Source organism: Sus scrofa, chromosome 4 (genome assembly GCF_054392235.1).
Source record: "Sus scrofa isolate SSC_HxYL_T2T_F1_AM1 chromosome 4, Sscrofa_HxYL_maternal_Yorkshire_Landrace_v2.0, whole genome shotgun sequence".
In the NCBI taxonomy this organism is placed as follows: domain Eukaryota; kingdom Metazoa; phylum Chordata; class Mammalia; order Artiodactyla; family Suidae; genus Sus; species Sus scrofa.
This window is the reverse complement of record NC_139386.1, coordinates 102,493,794-102,509,645: the sequence shown is the minus strand read 5'-3', so window position 1 is coordinate 102,509,645 and position 15,852 is coordinate 102,493,794. Positions and strand designations below refer to the sequence as shown.

Genomic DNA, 15,852 nt, shown 5'->3' with positions numbered 1-15,852 from the left:
TTATATCATTTGCAAATATTTTCTCCCAGTCTGCATGTTGTATTTTCGTGGGTTTTTTTTTTTTTTAAATGGTTTCCTTTGCTGTATGAAAGCTTGCAAGTTTAAGTCCCATTTGTTTATTTTTTATTTTTATTTATTTATTTATTTATTATTAGGGCCATACCCATAGCATATGGAAATTCCTGGGCTAGGGGTTGAATTGGAGCTGCAGCTGCCAACTTTATCCACAGACACAACGATGTGGGATCTGAGCCACATCTGCCACCTATGTTGCAACTTGCAGCAATGCCAGATCCTTAACCTACTGAGGGAGGCCAGGGATCAAGCCTGCATCCTCATGGATACTGGTCAAGTTCTTAACCTGCTGAACCACAACCGGGACTCCCCATTTGTTTATTTTTGTTTTATTTCTATTGCCTTGGGAGACTGACCTAAGAAAACATTGGTATGATTTATGTCATGTCTTATATTTAAGTCTTTAAGACATTTGACTTTATTTTTGTGTATGTTATGAGGGTGTGTTCTAACTTTGTTGATTTATATGCAGCTGTCCAACTTTCCCAGGACCACTTGCTGAAGAAACTGTCTTTTCTCCACTGTATATTCTTGCCTCATTTGTTGAAGATTAATTGACCATAGGTGAGTGGGTTTACTTCTGGGCTCTCTATTCTGTTCCATTGATCCATATGTCTGTCTTTGTGCCAGTATCATACTGTTTTGATTTCTTTAGCTTTGTAGTATTGTCTGAAGTCTGGGAGGGTTATGCCTCCAGCTTTGTTCTTTTTCCTCAGGATTGCTTTGGCAATTCTGGGTCTTTTATGGTTCCATAAAAATTTTAGGATTATTTGCTCTAGTTCTGTGAAAAATGTCTTGAGTAATTTAATAGGGATCATATTATATCTGTAGGCTGCTTTGAGTAGTATGGCCACATTAACAATATTAATTCTTCTAATCCATGAGCATCTTTCCATTTCTTTGAGTTCTCTTCAATTTCCTTTATCAATGTTTTATAGTTCTCAGCATATGGCTTTTGGCTCCTTGGTCAGGCTTATTCCTAAGTATTTAATTTTTTTTTTTCCTACATCCATGGCATTTGGAAGTTTCCCAGGCCAGGGATTGAATCTGCACCAGAGCAGCTCTCTAAGCTGCTGCAGTGAAAATGCTGGATCCTTAATCCACTGTGAATTCCAGTATTTAATTTTTTTGATGAAACTTAAAAATTGATTGGTTTTTTACTTTCTCTTTTTGATATTTCATTGTTAGTGTAAAGACCCAGATTTTAAATACTATCTATAAGCTGATGACACTCAAATTTACATCTCCCAAGTATGCATATATGAGTGTGTGTATGTTTGTGTGTGTGTGTGTGTGTGCGTTGAGCTGCTGACCTTACCCCAGGACCTGCTTCTCCTGTAGCCTTTCAGCTCAGAAAATGTCAACATCATTCTTCTACTTCCTCAGGCCCCAAATGTTTGAGTTTCAAGTTTCTTTTTTTCAGACCCCAGATCCAACCCTTTTAAAAGGTAAGTCAGGCCACCATGGCATTTGTTTCCTTCCCATCCCACTTTAAGGAAAAGCCAAAGTCCTCCCAGTAGTCCCCAAAGCATCTCATGATCTCATCCCCTCCTCCCTTCCCACTTACTTCTTTGGAAGACACTACCACCTCAAAACCTCGAATTTGTTCCCTCTTTCTGGTATGTTCTACCACCAGCTAGGTGCAGGGCTTACTCGCCAACCTTCAGCCTACACCTAAAGGCTATCTCCTCACAAAGGCCTTCACCGTTCACCTGATCTACAATTGCAACCCTTCCCATACTTCCTGTCCTCTTTCCCTGCTTTGCTTTTTCACATTTTTTTTTAAATTAATAGACTTTATTTCTTAGAGCAGTTTTAGGTTTACAGAAAAACTGAGCAGAAATTAAAGGGAGTTTCCATACACTTTCTTTTCTCCTAGTTTCTCCTGTTATTAACATCTTGTATTAGTGAGGTACATTTGTTACGATTAATGAACCAATATTGATACAGCATTATTTTTTAAATTTTTATTTATTTTGAATGATTTTTATTTTTTCCATTATAGTTGGTTTACAGTGTTGTGTCAGTTTTTTTTTTACAGTGTTCTGTCAGTGTTCTGTCAATTTTCTACTGTACAGCAAAATGACCCAGTCACACATGTATACATATATATATATACACATACATGTATACACATATACCTTCTTTTTCTCACATTTTGCTCCATCACAAGTGGCTAGATTTAGTTCCCAGTGCTATATAGAAGGATCTCATTGCTTATTCATTCCAAATGCAATAGTTTGCATCTATTAACCCCAGATTCCCAGTCCATCCCACTCCCTCCCCCTCCCCTGATACAGTATTATTAACTAAAGTCCATACCTTACTCTAGGGTTTTTGACAAATGTAAAATGTCATATATCCACTATTACAGTATCATAAAGAATAGTTTCACTACCCATTCAACGTGTGTTCCACCCATTCAAACTTCCCTTCATCTAACATTTAACAACCACCTATCTTTTTATTGTTTCCATCGTTTTGTCTTTCCCAGAATGTCACAACTTGGAATCATGCAGTACATAGCCCTTTCAGTTGGCAATGTCCATTTAAAGTTCTTCCATGTATTTTCATGGCTTGATAGCTTTGCTTTATTTTTCTCCTCAGCAATGAACAGTTCTAGCATGCTTCTATATGTTTCACTTATTTATCATGTTTATTGTCTTCTCCACAGGAATGTAAGTGTCATGAGGATAGGGATTCCTGTCTGCTTTGTTCACTGCTGTATCCCCAGTGCCCACAACAGTGTTTTACTTATTTGAAAGCAATTTTTTTTTTTTCTTTTTAGGGCTGCACTTGAGACACATGGAAGTTCTCAGGCTGGGAGCTGAATCGGACCTGCAGCTTGCAGGCCTACAGCACAGCCACAGCAACACAGGATCTGAGACTTCTGCAACCTACACCATAGCTCATGGCAATGCTGGATTCTTAATCTACTGAGTGAGGCCAGGGATTGAACCTGCATCCTCATGGATGCTAGTTGGGTTCATTACTGCTGAGCCACAATAGGAACTCCCAATATTTCTTAAATACAGTTAGGGTATCTAACTGAAGAACAAACCTATCTAGAACCTTCCTAGCAAGGGAATATGTGAAAAACTAGTTAGCTTTCTGCTTTTTTTTTTTTGTCTTTTCTAGGGCCACTCCCTCGGCATAAGGAGGTTCCCAGGCTAGGGGTCTAATTGGAGCTGTAGCTGTTGGCCTACACCAGAGCCACAGCAATGCAGGATCTGAGCCTCGTCTGCAACCTATGCCACAGCTCACGGCAACGCCAGATCCTTAACCCAATGAGCAAGGCCAGGGATCGAACCCGCAACCTCATGGTTCCTAGTCAGATTTGTTAACCGCTGTGCCACGATGGCAACTCCCTTAGCTTTCTGCTTTTTAGGGCCACACCTGCAGCATATGGAAGTTCCCAAGATAGGGGTTGAATTGGAGCTACAGCTTCCAGACTACACCACAACCACAGCAACGTGGGATCAGAGATGCATCTGTAACCTACACCACAGCTCACAGCAACCCCAGATCTTAAGCCCACTGAGTGAGGCCAGGGATTGAACCCTCATCCTCATGGGTACTAGTCGAGTGTGTTAACCACTGAGCCACGATGGGAACTCCCAGTATTTCTTAGTTAGGGTATCTAACTGAAGAACAAACCTATCTAGAACCTTCCTGGCAAAGGAATATGTGAAAAACTGTAGCTTCCTGGATTCTAAAAATCTGAACTCCACTGCCTTTAACCTTGGGCAAGTCACCAAACATAACCTGTCTGTGCCAGTTTCCTTCTCAGTGAAGTGGAGATAATGATAGTACTTTGGGGAGTTCCTGTGGTGGCGCAGTGGTTAATGAATCCGACTAGGAACCATGAGGTTGCGGGTTCGGTCCCTGCCCTTGCTCAGTGGGTTAAGGATCTGGTGTTGCTGTGAGCTGTGGTGTAGGTCACAGACGCGGCTCAGATCCCATGTTGCTGTGGCTCTGGCGTAGGCCGGTGGCTACAGCTCCGATTAGACCCCTAGCCTGGGAGCCTCCATGTGCCACAGGAGCAGCCCTAGAAAAAGGCAAAAAGACAAAAAACAAAACAAAAACCAAAAAAAAACAATAATAGTACTTTGGCAGTTCCTTGATGGGTGAGTGGTAGGATCCAGTGTTGACACAGCTGTGGCTTGTGTTCCATTCCAGGCGGGGGGATTTTGCATGACTCAGGTGTGGCCAAAAAAAAAGTACTTCCCTCTCAGTGTTTTGCTAAGTATTAAATGAGTTAACATGCATAAATTCTTGTAATAGGTCCCACACATAGTATGCATATATGAGTAGTAATTATGGTTCCATACAGGAGGATTCAGAGAGGGAGATGAGAATGGAATACCGGTTGACTACATCCAATATGCAATTTTAGTTAGTTGTTCAGAGATGAACGAGGCCCTGTGAACTTGAGCAACCACAGGCAACCTAGAGAAAGATGTGGTGAGAGGGGCACTAATCTCACTTGCCCATCACTTTACAAAGCGCTTTTACATTCTAAAGGCTTTTAATCCTTAGAAAAACACTCATGTCAGGTGGGCATTATAATCTCAGTATTACCCATGAGAAAAATGGTTCTGGGAGGTTGAGTAACTTGCCCCATGGAACCATAAGGTAAGTGGTGGCCCCAATATTCCTATCCAGAGGTTCTGATTTACACCTCAATACAGTCGCTATTGCCCATGCAAACTCTAAGGGTGCGCTGGAGAGTCCTGGGTCCAGGGGTTCAGGGACCCCTGGACAAGATAGCAGAACCACTTAAATAACTTCGTTTAGGTTCTCCGCAGCTGCAATCAAGGCAGGATGCGCAGGCTCGCCGGCATACTCGGGTGCGCGCGAGGTGGCGGCAAACTGGGTTTGCAAAAGAATTCTGCAAGGTCTTGATTAGAGAGTACGAACAGAATTCATTTTCTGAGCATCCCTCCCCTTCCCCCGCCTCCAGGGGGCGGGGCAACAAAGCGCGGGAAAACCGGCCTGGGCTCCACCCCCATCCCGTGCTGGGGGCGGGGAACAGGAGCACTCTTAAATGGGAAATGGACACGGGGCACGTTTCCCCCTCCCCTGTGCTTAGGAAGCGTACCATAATGCTGTTTTAAGATACCTTTGGAAATGGCCCAGGCCACGCCAGCAGCCTAACGTCACCTCTTCCCTACTTCCGGTCTGCAAGCCCGTCTCAGGATTCAGGTGCTGGTTCCTTCCAAACTCCAAATCCCGCCCCGGCTACAAGCCCTCCTGCAGATGGAGAGTAGTGGGTGACGCCATCGCCCAGGAACTAGCCTGTGCGAGGACCTCAACGGTACAGGTTATATGACTAGACACTGGGGAAAACCGTGAGGAAATGGTCAACTCGATGACGTAATGTTTTCGGTGACGTCTCTTCTCTGACTTCTGCATGGCATGACTGACATTGGGGTTTAGCTTGAGAAGCGAGCACAAGTGGATCTACATATCCGGGCTCCACTCAGAGCCAAAGAGGTTCTCCTCAACGTGCCCACCAAATAAAAGCAGAGTTCTTTAAATTTGCATAAGTGAATTGCAGGCTTCAAAGATCGCGGCCAATAGGGAGTAAGGGGGCGGAGACGTACCTGGGATAGTCACCTCCTCCAGTAGGAAAGGAGGGAACCAGATTGGCTTTTTTCTAAGCGACAGTATCAGAGGCCAATCATGTATGAGATGCTCAGTGCAGGTGGGTCCCTGCGCAACCAATGGGGAGAAGCATCTCCAGAAGGACTAGGCTCCTTGCCCAATGAAGCCGGGAAGGCTGTGCAGACCTGGTTCCGAGCGGCAGTACTTAAGGCCAACCCAGTGCGGAGCTGGGCGGGGCGCAGTACTGAACGACAAGGGTGTTTACCAATGGCGAGTGCGAAAGCGGGCAGCCCAGACCGGGAACGCGAAGAGAGCTGAGGGAGGGGGAGGCTGAACGGGAGAGAAGCAGGAAGTAGCGGCGGTCGCGGGGAGGGCGGCGGCGGCGGCAGTGGCCGGAGTAGGGGAGAGACCGTCGGGTCTCGGCCCGCACTGGGAGCGGAACAGGTAAGCGTGCCCGGGGTAAATACCCGCCTTTGGCCCCGCCCCTGGGGGGGCGGGTAAATACCCCCGCCCCTCCCCCCACTTGGCTAACTAACCCCCTCCCCGCGCCGCCCCCCGGGATGGCTTCTTGGAGGGCCCCGAAGCCGCCCCCATTCTTTGGGGCGGATGGGCGAAAGTCCCAGCCTGTTGAAAGCACAGTCCCTAGAAGGGTAAACGTGTTGGGAGGGTCGGGGTCCCCAACTCCTGGTGCCCCCAGCCAGAGAGGCGTCCGGAGCGCGGCCAGGGGACTGGAAGCTGCGGGATGTCGCGACCTAAAATGGTGTCCGTGTCCGGGGGTGGGGGCGGGGGACCTGGGCCAGGCCGGAGCGGAGCCTGCACCCCGACTGGGCGCGGGTCAGCGTCCGGGCCCGGACGGGACTCAGGCTCGCGCTCCCGGCCTCCGTGCGCCCTCCGACCCCTCCCCAGTCTCGAGAGAGCCTCGGGAGTCCGAGGGGGAGGAGGCTGCGCTGCGCAGGGAGGGGAAGCGAGGAGGTCGGAGTTGGGACGGACCCCGGCTGGAGAGCTGCGAGTCTGGCAAAGACTGTCCCCTCCCCACTCCTCTCTTTCCACGCCCCCCCCTTACTCTCCTGTAGCCCAGGGCCGGGAGGTGCTGCGCGGCAGCTCCCCAAGGGCCTGGCCTGGCCGAGGCCCGTCCTTCCCTTGGCACGCTGGTGAGAGCTAGAGAAGCGCGGCGCTCCTCAGTTTCCCCTCTGGCTTCTCCTGTGTACACCCCGCCCCCTCCCCGCTACCCTGGACCTGCTCCCCGCGCCGGTCCTCGGCAGATGGCAGGGACTTAATTCCGCCCGCTGCCCAGCTCGGCGGCAGCCTAATCGCCCCCGGCCGCCGGCCCCTCGCCCTCCTCTGCGCAGCAGGCCCCGGGCCAGGGAAAGGGACGCAGAGCCCCCACCCAGCCCCGGTGAACCCAGGCCGGTTCACCCTCTTCCTGTTCAGCCCCTTCCTTTGGCTTTTGGGGAAGAACAGAAGGAAGGAGGGGGCTGGAGGCCAAGAGACAGGGCGGCAGCAGCCGCAGAAAGGCCTGGGCCGTGGGGCGGGGGAAGCCTCTTCGGCCTTGAGCCCTGCTGCTTGATACTGTCTGCTCCTGGCCATCCGATGACCTCTAAGTCACTTGGATGCCAAAGGGGGAGTTGCTTGGGGGAGACGAGTTGGCAGATGTTTTCTCATAGTCTCCACTGATCTGTGCTCCACCAGCCCACTTTTCTGAGGGCCTGAGTGGAAGGTAGCTCAGGCCTCTCCAGGTGGGGAGAGAGCCAGGCAGGGGAGGGCCCTAGCCATACACCAGGGCAGAAGCAAGGGGTGGAGGGCTTTGTTTAAACCCAGAGTCTGCAGAATTAAGTAGAGGGGGAGAGGGAAGGACTCCCCTTTCTTCCTCTAGTTGGTACCCTCTCCCTCCACCCCCACCTTGGTCCCAGCATTGCCAGCTGCCACCTGCTGGGACTATCTCCAGTTACACTCTAAAGGCTGGAAGGAGGTGAGGGAATTGGCCCTGGGAAATGGCTTGCATCCTGGGCAGGGAGTGTGTAAGGGCAGAGTTGCTTCTTCCTAGATACAGAGACGCTTGTGGGGAGAAACAGGTAGGGAAATGACCTGGGTCCCCCGCAAGCTCTAGGCTGGCCTTCTTGTTGGTTTAGTGCCACATAAGACTTGTGGGACTTTTTTTTTTTTTTTTGCACTGGGACAGGTAGGGGGTTGGGTGAGGCTTCCTGGGCTACTGTTGCCAAGGGAAAATGAAAAGGGCCAGGAGTGTGAGTTGGGGATAAACCAGGGTGAGGAGCTCAGAGCAGAAGTGACAGGGGTGAGGGGCCTGGCTTTTCCCCATTGTGGCAGCTGTGCTGGATAAGCTCATACCCTGGAGTTTTAGCCCTGAGAGAGCAAGATGCGGAGGGAGGGAGGAAGGGGAGGAGGAGGGGCTGGCTTGGGGAGGGCCAGGTACTCTTGGGAAGGTAGGTGAGCGAGCAGCAGGTGTTTATGACAGAAGAAGCCTAGGCTGGGGCCCTTGTGACCAGGCTGCCGTCATGGTTTTCCCCTCTGGTTCTTCTCTTTGTCTCTTTCTGTTCCCGGGTCTTATTCTTCCCACCTCAGTCTCTTGGGCAACTTCCCCAAGTCCACGTCTCCCTGTTTACCAAACTAGATCTCCAGGTGTCAGTGATGTCCCCAGGTGGCACAGACTTGACTTTACATGACCCTTGACTCTGTCTCTGACCCCGGCCCTAGATTTCCAGTGCTTATTCCTTCCCAGCTCCTTCTTGGCTTGGCATGTCCTTGTCGTCCTGGCTGCAGTCTGGGTTCTGACTCTCTGATTCATACTATGCTCAGAACAACTCTGATGTATAGATTACTTGCCCCCTCTTTCAGACGGCAAAAGTAAGACAGTGAAGTAACGTGCTTATGTAGCAGGCCATTGATAAAAGGTGAAACTAGAATCAGGTCTTACCTTTTGGTTTATGTCACTGCCCCTTTAGACACATGGCTTTTTAGATCTCTGTGGACCGCCCCCCCGAAGATCCATGAAGAACGTGAATGGATCCCATGTTGCCATGAATGAACCCTTAAACCTAGAGCATCCTGTCCATCCTCCTCCTTGATAGGAGCATTGATTTGTTGACTGATTCTGTGCCGGGCACAGGAGGGGCTGAGGTGGTTTCAACCAAGATACTCACTGAACTCCTTCCATCTCTATTACCTGTATCTCTTACCTGTATTTCTGAGAAGCCTCTTTGCTTGCTCTGCATCTTGGTGTCCTCCCTGGAATGTACACACTACTTTCCTTTCGAATTTACGGTTTGGCCAAACAGGTGCCTCTACCAGCTTTCTAGGATTTGCCCTATGATGGAGGGGTCCCCAAATCAGAAGGTGCGTGGGTTTTGAGACGGGGTGAATGGGGAGATCCTGAGGGAGGAGGTCCAGGGTTCCTGCTTCCTATAGGTCTCAGCTTCTCCCCCCTTTTACTGTTTTCAGCAGGTCTGGGACCTGTTGCCATGGGGGACATGAAGACCCCTGATTTTGATGACCTTCTTGCTGCCTTTGACATCCCTGACATTGATGCAAATGAAGCCATCCACTCTGGACCAGAAGAAAATGAGGGGCCAGGAGGCTCAGCGAAGCCAGAACCCAGTGTAGGGGGTGAATCTAGAGAAGCAACAACAGCAACTGCCGGGGATGGTCCAGGGGTTCCTGCCCAGGCCTCTGACCATGGCCAGCCACCGTCAGACATCTCAGCAGTCAGCGTCATTGTCAAGAACACTGTGTGTCCTGAGCAGTCAGAGTCCTTGGCTGGGAATTCCGGAGGCGAAGGGGCCCGGGCCGGGGGAATGACTAAGGAAGGACCTATGGGACCTCGTCTGATGCAGAATGGTTTTGGGGGCCCTGAGCCATCCCTCCCAGGAACCCCTCACTCTCCAGCTCCTCCTCCCAGTGGGGGTACCTGGAAAGAAAAATCCCTGGAAGGCAAAGCTCCCCTGGATCTCTTTGCTCATTTTGGGCCCGAGCCAGGAGAACACCCTGATCCCCTGCCTCCCTCTGCACCCTCCCCGCCTCGGGAAGGGGCCATGACCCCACCTCCTTTCCCTTCTCCCTTTGAGCTGGCACGGGAGAATGGCCCAGCCCTGCTGCCTCCCACTTCTCCACCCCTGGGGGCCTTGAAGCAGGAGAGCTGCAGCAGCCCTCTTCGTCCCCAGAGCCTAGCCCGGCCAGGCTCAGGCTCTAGCCCTGAGGCCGCAGGCGTCCCTGCCAGCGCCTCACCTCCCCGGGTTGCTGGGGTGCCCTTCTTCAAGCAGTCTCCAGGGCACCAGAGCCCACTTGCCTCCCCTAAACTACCCAGCTGTCAGCCCCTGAAGGAAGAAGAGGATGAGCGACCAGTGGACAAGTCTCCCCCAGGAAGTCCTCAGAGTCCCTCTAGTGGAGCTGAGGCTGCAGATGAAGACAGCAATGACTCCCCTGCCTCCTCCAGCTCCTCTAGGCCCCTCAAGGTGCGGATCAAGACCATTAAGACATCCTGCGGGAATATCACAAGGACTGTAACCCGGGTCCCCTCAGACCCTGATCCTCCAGCCCCCTTGGCCGAGGGGGGCTTCCTGGCGGAGACTAGCCTCCTGAAGCTGTCCCCTGCAACGCCGACCCCTGAGGGTCCAAAGGTGGTGAGTGTCCAGCTGGGTGATGGCACGAGGCTCAAGGGCACCGTGCTGCCTGTGGCCACCATCCAGAATGCAAGTACTGCCATGCTGATGGCAGCCAGCGTGGCCCGCAAAGCGGTGGTTCTGCCCGGGGGCACTGCCACCAGCCCAAAAACAATGGCTAAGAATGTGCTGGGTCTGGTACCGCAAGCCTTGCCCAAGGCCGACGGGCGGCCAGGGCTGGGGACAGGCGGGCAGAAGGTGAATGGTGCCTCGGTGGTGATGGTGCAGCCTTCTAAGCCGGCCACCGGGCCAGGGGCAGCGGGCGGCACGGTGATCTCACGGACCCAGTCCAGCCTGGTGGAGGCTTTCAACAAGATCCTCAACAGCAAGAACCTGCTGCCTGCCTACCGGCCGAACCTGAGTCCACCGGCCGAGGCTGGCCTGGCCCTGCCGCCCACAGGCTACCGCTGCCTCGAGTGTGGGGACGCCTTCTCCTTGGAGAAGAGCCTGGCGCGGCACTACGACCGCCGGAGCATGCGCATCGAGGTCACGTGCAACCACTGCGCCCGCCGCCTGGTTTTCTTCAACAAGTGCAGCCTCTTGCTGCACGCCCGTGAGCACAAGGACAAGGGGCTCGTCATGCAGTGCTCGCACCTGGTCATGAGGCCGGTGGCCCTTGACCAGATGGTGGGGCAGCCGGACATCACGCCCCTGCTGGCGGTCCCACCTGCCCTTGGACCTCCAGCCTTGCCTGCCTTGGGCAAGGGTGACGGGGCCGTCACCTCAGTCGCCGTTACTGCAGTTGCTGCTGAGGCCCCTGTGCTGCCACTCTCCAGCGAGCCGCCTGCTGCCCCGGCCACCTCTTCTTACACGTGCTTCCGCTGCCTGGAGTGCAAGGAGCAGTGCCGGGACAAGGCTGGTATGGCCGCCCACTTCCAGCAGCTCGGACCACCTGCCCCTGGGGCCACCAGCAATGTGAGTTGCTTTTCGCAGCCCCTCCCTGGGAAGGGGACAGTCAGGTGCCATGGGGATGGGATCTCGGAAGGTGTTGGCCAGGTTAGGAGAAGGGAAGGGGGACAGGTCTCTCCTCACCTACTCACCTTGTTTCATCCTCCTCGACAGGTGTGCCCAACCTGCCCCATGATGCTCCCCAATCGCTGCAGCTTCGGCGCCCACCAGCGCATGCATAAGAACCGACCTCCCCACGTCTGCCCTGAGTGTGGAGGCAACTTTCTGCAAGCCAACTTTCAGACCCACCTCCGGGAGGCCTGTCTGCATTTCTCTCGCCGCGTAGGATACAGGTGCCTCCCACCTCCTCCCCATGTCTCCCTTCCCCCTGCTCGCTAAGGTCTCATGGCGCCTGGTACAGCCTTGTAGCTGGCTTCACAGGGAGAGCCCCATCTTTCATGCGGAATCCCTCGGCCCTGGTGTGCTGGCAGATGCAGCCTGAGATCTCCCTGCCTTTCCATCATCCCCACGGAGAGGGAGCGAGCAGGGCCACCTCTGGAGCACCAGCTCTGCCTCTGCAGGCCTCCCGTGGGGAACTGGGTCCTGCAGCTCCTTCCTTTTTCCACTTGCTCGTATTCTACCACTGATAACCCCTCAGAGTCCACCCAGTCCCCGAGAATGAGAGTGGGGTTGGCGGGTGGCCGTTGAGACTTCCCCACCTCACCACAGTGCCTCCCCTTCTTCCCCAAGGTGCCCCAGCTGTGCCGTGGTGTTTGGGGGTGTGAACTCCATCAAGTCCCACATCCAGACGTCACACTGCGAGGTTTTCCACAAGTGCCCCATCTGCCCCATGGCCTTCAAGTCTGCACCCAGCGCCCACGCCCACCTGTACACCCAGCATCCCAGCTTCCACACGCAGCAGGCCAAGTGAGACCCGGGGATGGAGCATGAGGAGGGGCTGGCTGGAGCGGGCGTGGGTGTGACGGGGCCGGGTGTCTACACTGTCCTCTCCTCCTGCACAGGATGATCTACAAGTGCGCCATGTGTGACACGGTCTTCACTCACAAACCCCTCCTCTCCTCACACTTCGACCAGCACTTGCTGCCCCAGCGTGTCAGTGTCTTTAAGTGCCCATCGTGTCCTTTGCTTTTTGCCCAAAAAAGGACCATGCTGGAACATCTCAAGGTACAGGAGTCAAGGGATGGAGGCGGGGTGCTCAGCCTTGTAGCCTGGGGTCATCCCTCAGGAAGTGGGGGCAGGGGAGAACCAAGACTCTGGCGAAGCCGGCCGGTCCCCCACAACAGCCTCCCCACCCCGCCTTGTCTCTCACAGAACACCCATCAGTCTGGGCGTGCAGGGGAGGAGACTGCTGGGAAAGGGGCTGGGGGTGCCCTCTTGACCCCCAAGACTGAGCCTGAGGAGCTGTCTGTGTCTCGGGGAGGAGCAGCTGCTCCTACTGAGGAATCATCTTCATCCTCTGAAGAGGAAGAGCTGCCCAGCTCCCCCGAACCCCCTCGCCCAACCAAACGGACCCGACGAGAGCTGGGGAGCAAAGGCATCAAGGGTGGGGGCGGGGGCTCTGGAGGCTGGACCTGTGGCCTTTGTCACTCCTGGTTCCCTGAGCGTGACGAGTATGTGGGCCACATGAAGAAGGAGCACGGCAAGGTGAGTGGGGCGCCGCCAGTGGGGCGAGATGGCTGGAGGGGCAGCATTGGGAGGGACCTGTGTGGCAGTGTGGGTGGGGTCCTGGATGGAGCCTGGCCCTGAGATTCCCCACCCTCTGCTCTCCTAGTCAGTGAAAAAGTTTCCCTGTCGCCTCTGCGAGCGCTCCTTCTGTTCCGCCCCCAGCCTGCGGCGCCACGTCAGAGTCAATCACGAGGGTATCAAGCGAGTTTACCCATGCAGGTAACCTTCACCCCCTCGCCCCTTCCTCTTTTTTCGTCCAGCAGGGCTCCGCGCCCCACCCTGGTTCCCCCAGATACCTGCCTCCCGCCCCTCAGGTGGGAGCGGACTGCAGGTTGAGGCCTTCCTCTGCTCTGGTAGCCGCTCTGCTTGAGCCACAAGCCTTGGCCTCGGGCTGTGCCCCGGCGCCCACCCGGCCCGCTCTCCCCTTTAGGTATTGCACGGAGGGAAAGCGCACCTTCAGCAGCCGCCTGATCCTGGAGAAGCACGTCCAGGTCCGGCACGGCCTGCCGCTCGGAGCCCAGTCCCCTGGCCGGGGGAGCACCCTGGTTCGGGGCCCCGGTGCCAGAGCCCAGGTAGGCAGAGGCCCAGCCTTCTGTATGAGCGCCGTGGGAGCGGGGGCCTGTGCGGTTGTAGACCTGGTCTCAGGAAGCGGGGTGGGGTGCCAGGGAGAGGGGGGTGCCGGGAGACCCAGCTCCTTCACGCTCTCCCCCAGGGGCCAGGACGGAAACGCCGCCAGTCGTCTGACTCCTGCAGCGAGGAGCCTGACAGCACGACACCTCCAGCCAAGTCCCCCAGGGGTGGACCTGGGTCGGGAGGCCACGGACCCCTGCGCTACCGGAGCAGTGGCTCAGTGGAGCCGAGCCTCATGGTGGGGTTGAGGGTAGACGGCGGTGCTCAGCAGTGCCTCGACTGTGGCTTGTGCTTTGCGTCCCCTGGCTCCCTGAGCCGGCACCGTTTCATCAGCCACAAGAAGAAGCGGGGTGTGAGTAGTGCCAGTGCCCTGGGCCTGGGGGATGGGGAGGAAGAGGCCCCCCCACCTTCCAGGTCTGACCCAGAAGGTGGAGATTCACCCTCACCTGCTTCTGGAGGCCCACTGACCTGTAAGGTCTGTGGCAAGAGCTGCGACAGTCCACTCAACCTCAAGACCCATTTCCGCACACACGGCATGGCGTTTATCAGGGCTCGGCAAGGGGGCAGTGGGGACAACTAGGGTTCAGGCCAGACTGACTAGCTAGCCCCCTCCTTCTTCCCCGGGAGCCTGGGTCACTGCTGCTGCCTGGTCCCTGGGCCGGGGAGGTCCATTCGGGCTCATGGTTGGTTCAGTTCCTCGCCCCGGGCCCCCAGGGACAAGCTTTTGAGGATGGTAGTTGTTTGCAGTCCCCCTTGGGTCTGGCCCTTGGGTCCTAGTAGAGTGGGCCTTCCATTCCTCCTTTCTGAGCCCAACACTAATTATTCTCTTGCTGCAGCCCCCCCCCCCCCCCGTGGGATGGGGGGCAGGAAGGCTCAATGCGGGGGCACGCTCCTCAGCCCCTGTGGCCACAGACGGCAGCCCTGGCTCTGCCCTCGTGCCCCCTCAGACTCCCTGGCACTCAAGCCCCCCATCCCTGCAGTGCCTTTCACTTGTCTTTTTTTTTTCCCCAGAAATCCAGGGGGGGTTGGTGGGGACGAGTCCTGTCAAGGGGGTCCCAGGGAGAGGAGGGGACAGGCTCTCAGGAATCCCTTATTGTTGTAGTAATAATACTAACCGTGGGGGAAAGGGGAGGGAGAAAACCAGACCATTAAAACTGCTTGTGGTTTAATCCCCGTTCAGGCTTCTCTTTTTATGTGATTTAGACAATGTGGACGTGTCTGGGAGGGGGCGAGAGTCAAAAGTGGGGAGGGAGGCCTGTCTCAGGGAAGAGGTGGTATTAACCGCGAGAGGCAGGGAAAGGCAGTCTTCCTCCACCTCGTTCCGTGTGGTGCCTTGTGTATTGGACACTAAAGCATCTGTTCACTCCCCACCCTGAAAAAAAAAATACAACTCAGAAATGACACAGATGGCTAACTAAGGACTTTATTTCAAACAAAAATTAAAAATAAAAAATTGAGAGCTATTTCCCTGGGTGTGGGGAAGGGATCAGGGCAAGGAATTCCCCCGCGGCTGGGCCAGTACCCTCAGACTGGAGGGGCTGTGATAATTCCCTTCCTCAGCAAGTGCAGGACCCTATGCCAGAGCCCACCTACCAAGGGGAACTCGGGCCAGGGCCAGTCCCCGGGCAGGGACAGTCGGGCAGCAGCATGGCCAAAGGCCAACCACAGGATCAAGTCCTAAGTACCAAGAACCTACTCTTCGCCGCTTCCTGGGACCCAGAACAGATTAAGAGGATGGCTGTGGGAAGAACCTCTCGGACCCTGGTGAGAAGAAGGCCCCAGTGTCCTCACACTTATCACTTCTGTTCTCTGGAGGGCAGCGAGTCCTGGAGTCTGTCAGGTGATAATACTGACACAGGCAGGGGCGGGGGTGCCAGGAAGCCCCGGCACGCCTGGACCCCCCACAGCTGGCTCTCCCATCCCCTGGCACCCTCCACAGTTACCACATGATCCTTCATACTTCTTGCCTTCCATTTCCCTCGGTGGATGGGTGGGTGGGTGGGGCGTCCTGGTTTAGGGTTTCTCCAAGGGCCTTCCCAGGGAGGGTCCCCTGACTCCCCCACTGCTCTGGGGCCAGAGAAGGAGGGTGTCACATGATGCCGTTGGTGAGGTACTGGAAGCCGTCGTAGAGTTTGGTGGTGATCGACCGCATGCTGCCGTCCACCATCTGCTCCACCAGCAGCTGCAGCTGCTCCTCCGTCATGCTCATGTGGAACCTCTCCTTGAGGTTGCGGATGGTGCTGGAGCCATGGAAGCAAGGAAGCTGAGAACCTGGGGGCGGCAGGCAGAGGGA

General features: G+C 54.7%; 2 protein-coding genes across 22 annotated transcripts in view; one reads left to right on the top strand and one right to left on the bottom strand.

Moving 5' to 3' along the window:
- The first annotated feature begins 6,020 nt into the window (after positions 1-6,020).
- On the top strand, positions 6,021-14,728 carry ZNF687 (zinc finger protein 687). Of its 7 annotated transcripts, none has more exons than XM_085022956.1 (10): positions 6,240-6,332; positions 8,893-9,033; positions 9,142-11,270; positions 11,418-11,596; positions 11,994-12,170; positions 12,266-12,428; positions 12,576-12,908; positions 13,036-13,148; positions 13,360-13,501; positions 13,642-14,728. In XM_085022956.1, the coding sequence occupies exons 3-10, from the start codon at positions 9,159-9,161 to the stop codon at positions 14,137-14,139; spliced, it is 3,717 nt and encodes a 1,238-aa protein (XP_084879082.1). In that variant the 5' UTR covers positions 6,240-6,332; positions 8,893-9,033; positions 9,142-9,158; the 3' UTR covers positions 14,140-14,728. The 7 variants fall into 7 exon arrangements, with proteins under 7 accessions (XP_020945524.1, XP_003125815.1, XP_084879082.1 ...); XM_085022957.1 differs by lacking the exon at positions 6,240-6,332 and adding an exon at positions 6,627-6,833; XM_085022960.1 differs by lacking the exon at positions 6,240-6,332 and adding an exon at positions 6,632-6,833 and having other exon boundaries at positions 8,976-9,033.
- Positions 14,729-14,964: 236 nt separating this feature from the next.
- Positions 14,965-15,852, bottom strand: part of PI4KB (phosphatidylinositol 4-kinase beta) — a 31,653-nt gene continuing 30,765 nt past the window's right edge. For all 15 annotated transcript variants that reach the window (XR_014844192.1, XR_014844191.1, XR_014844195.1 and 12 more), the window contains one exon: positions 14,965-15,830. Coding sequence is in view for 9 of the 15 variants with exons in the window: in XM_013997156.3 (XP_013852610.1) it covers positions 15,649-15,830 (182 nt within the window). In the remaining 6 variants the exon portion in view is untranslated. The remainder of the gene's footprint in view (positions 15,831-15,852) is intronic.

Bases quoted from the DNA above. Each gene is read 5' to 3' on its own strand.
- ZNF687 (XM_021089865.2), top strand. From the start codon at position 9,159: ATGGGGGACATGAAGACCCCTGATTTTGATGACCTTCTTGCTGCCTTT. The intron at 11,271-11,417 runs GTGAGTTGCTTT...CCTCCTCGACAG, and splicing joins CCCCTGGGGCCACCAGCAAT to GTGTGCCCAACCTGCCCCAT. The intron at 12,909-13,035 runs GTGAGTGGGGCG...CTGCTCTCCTAG, and splicing joins TGAAGAAGGAGCACGGCAAG to TCAGTGAAAAAGTTTCCCTG.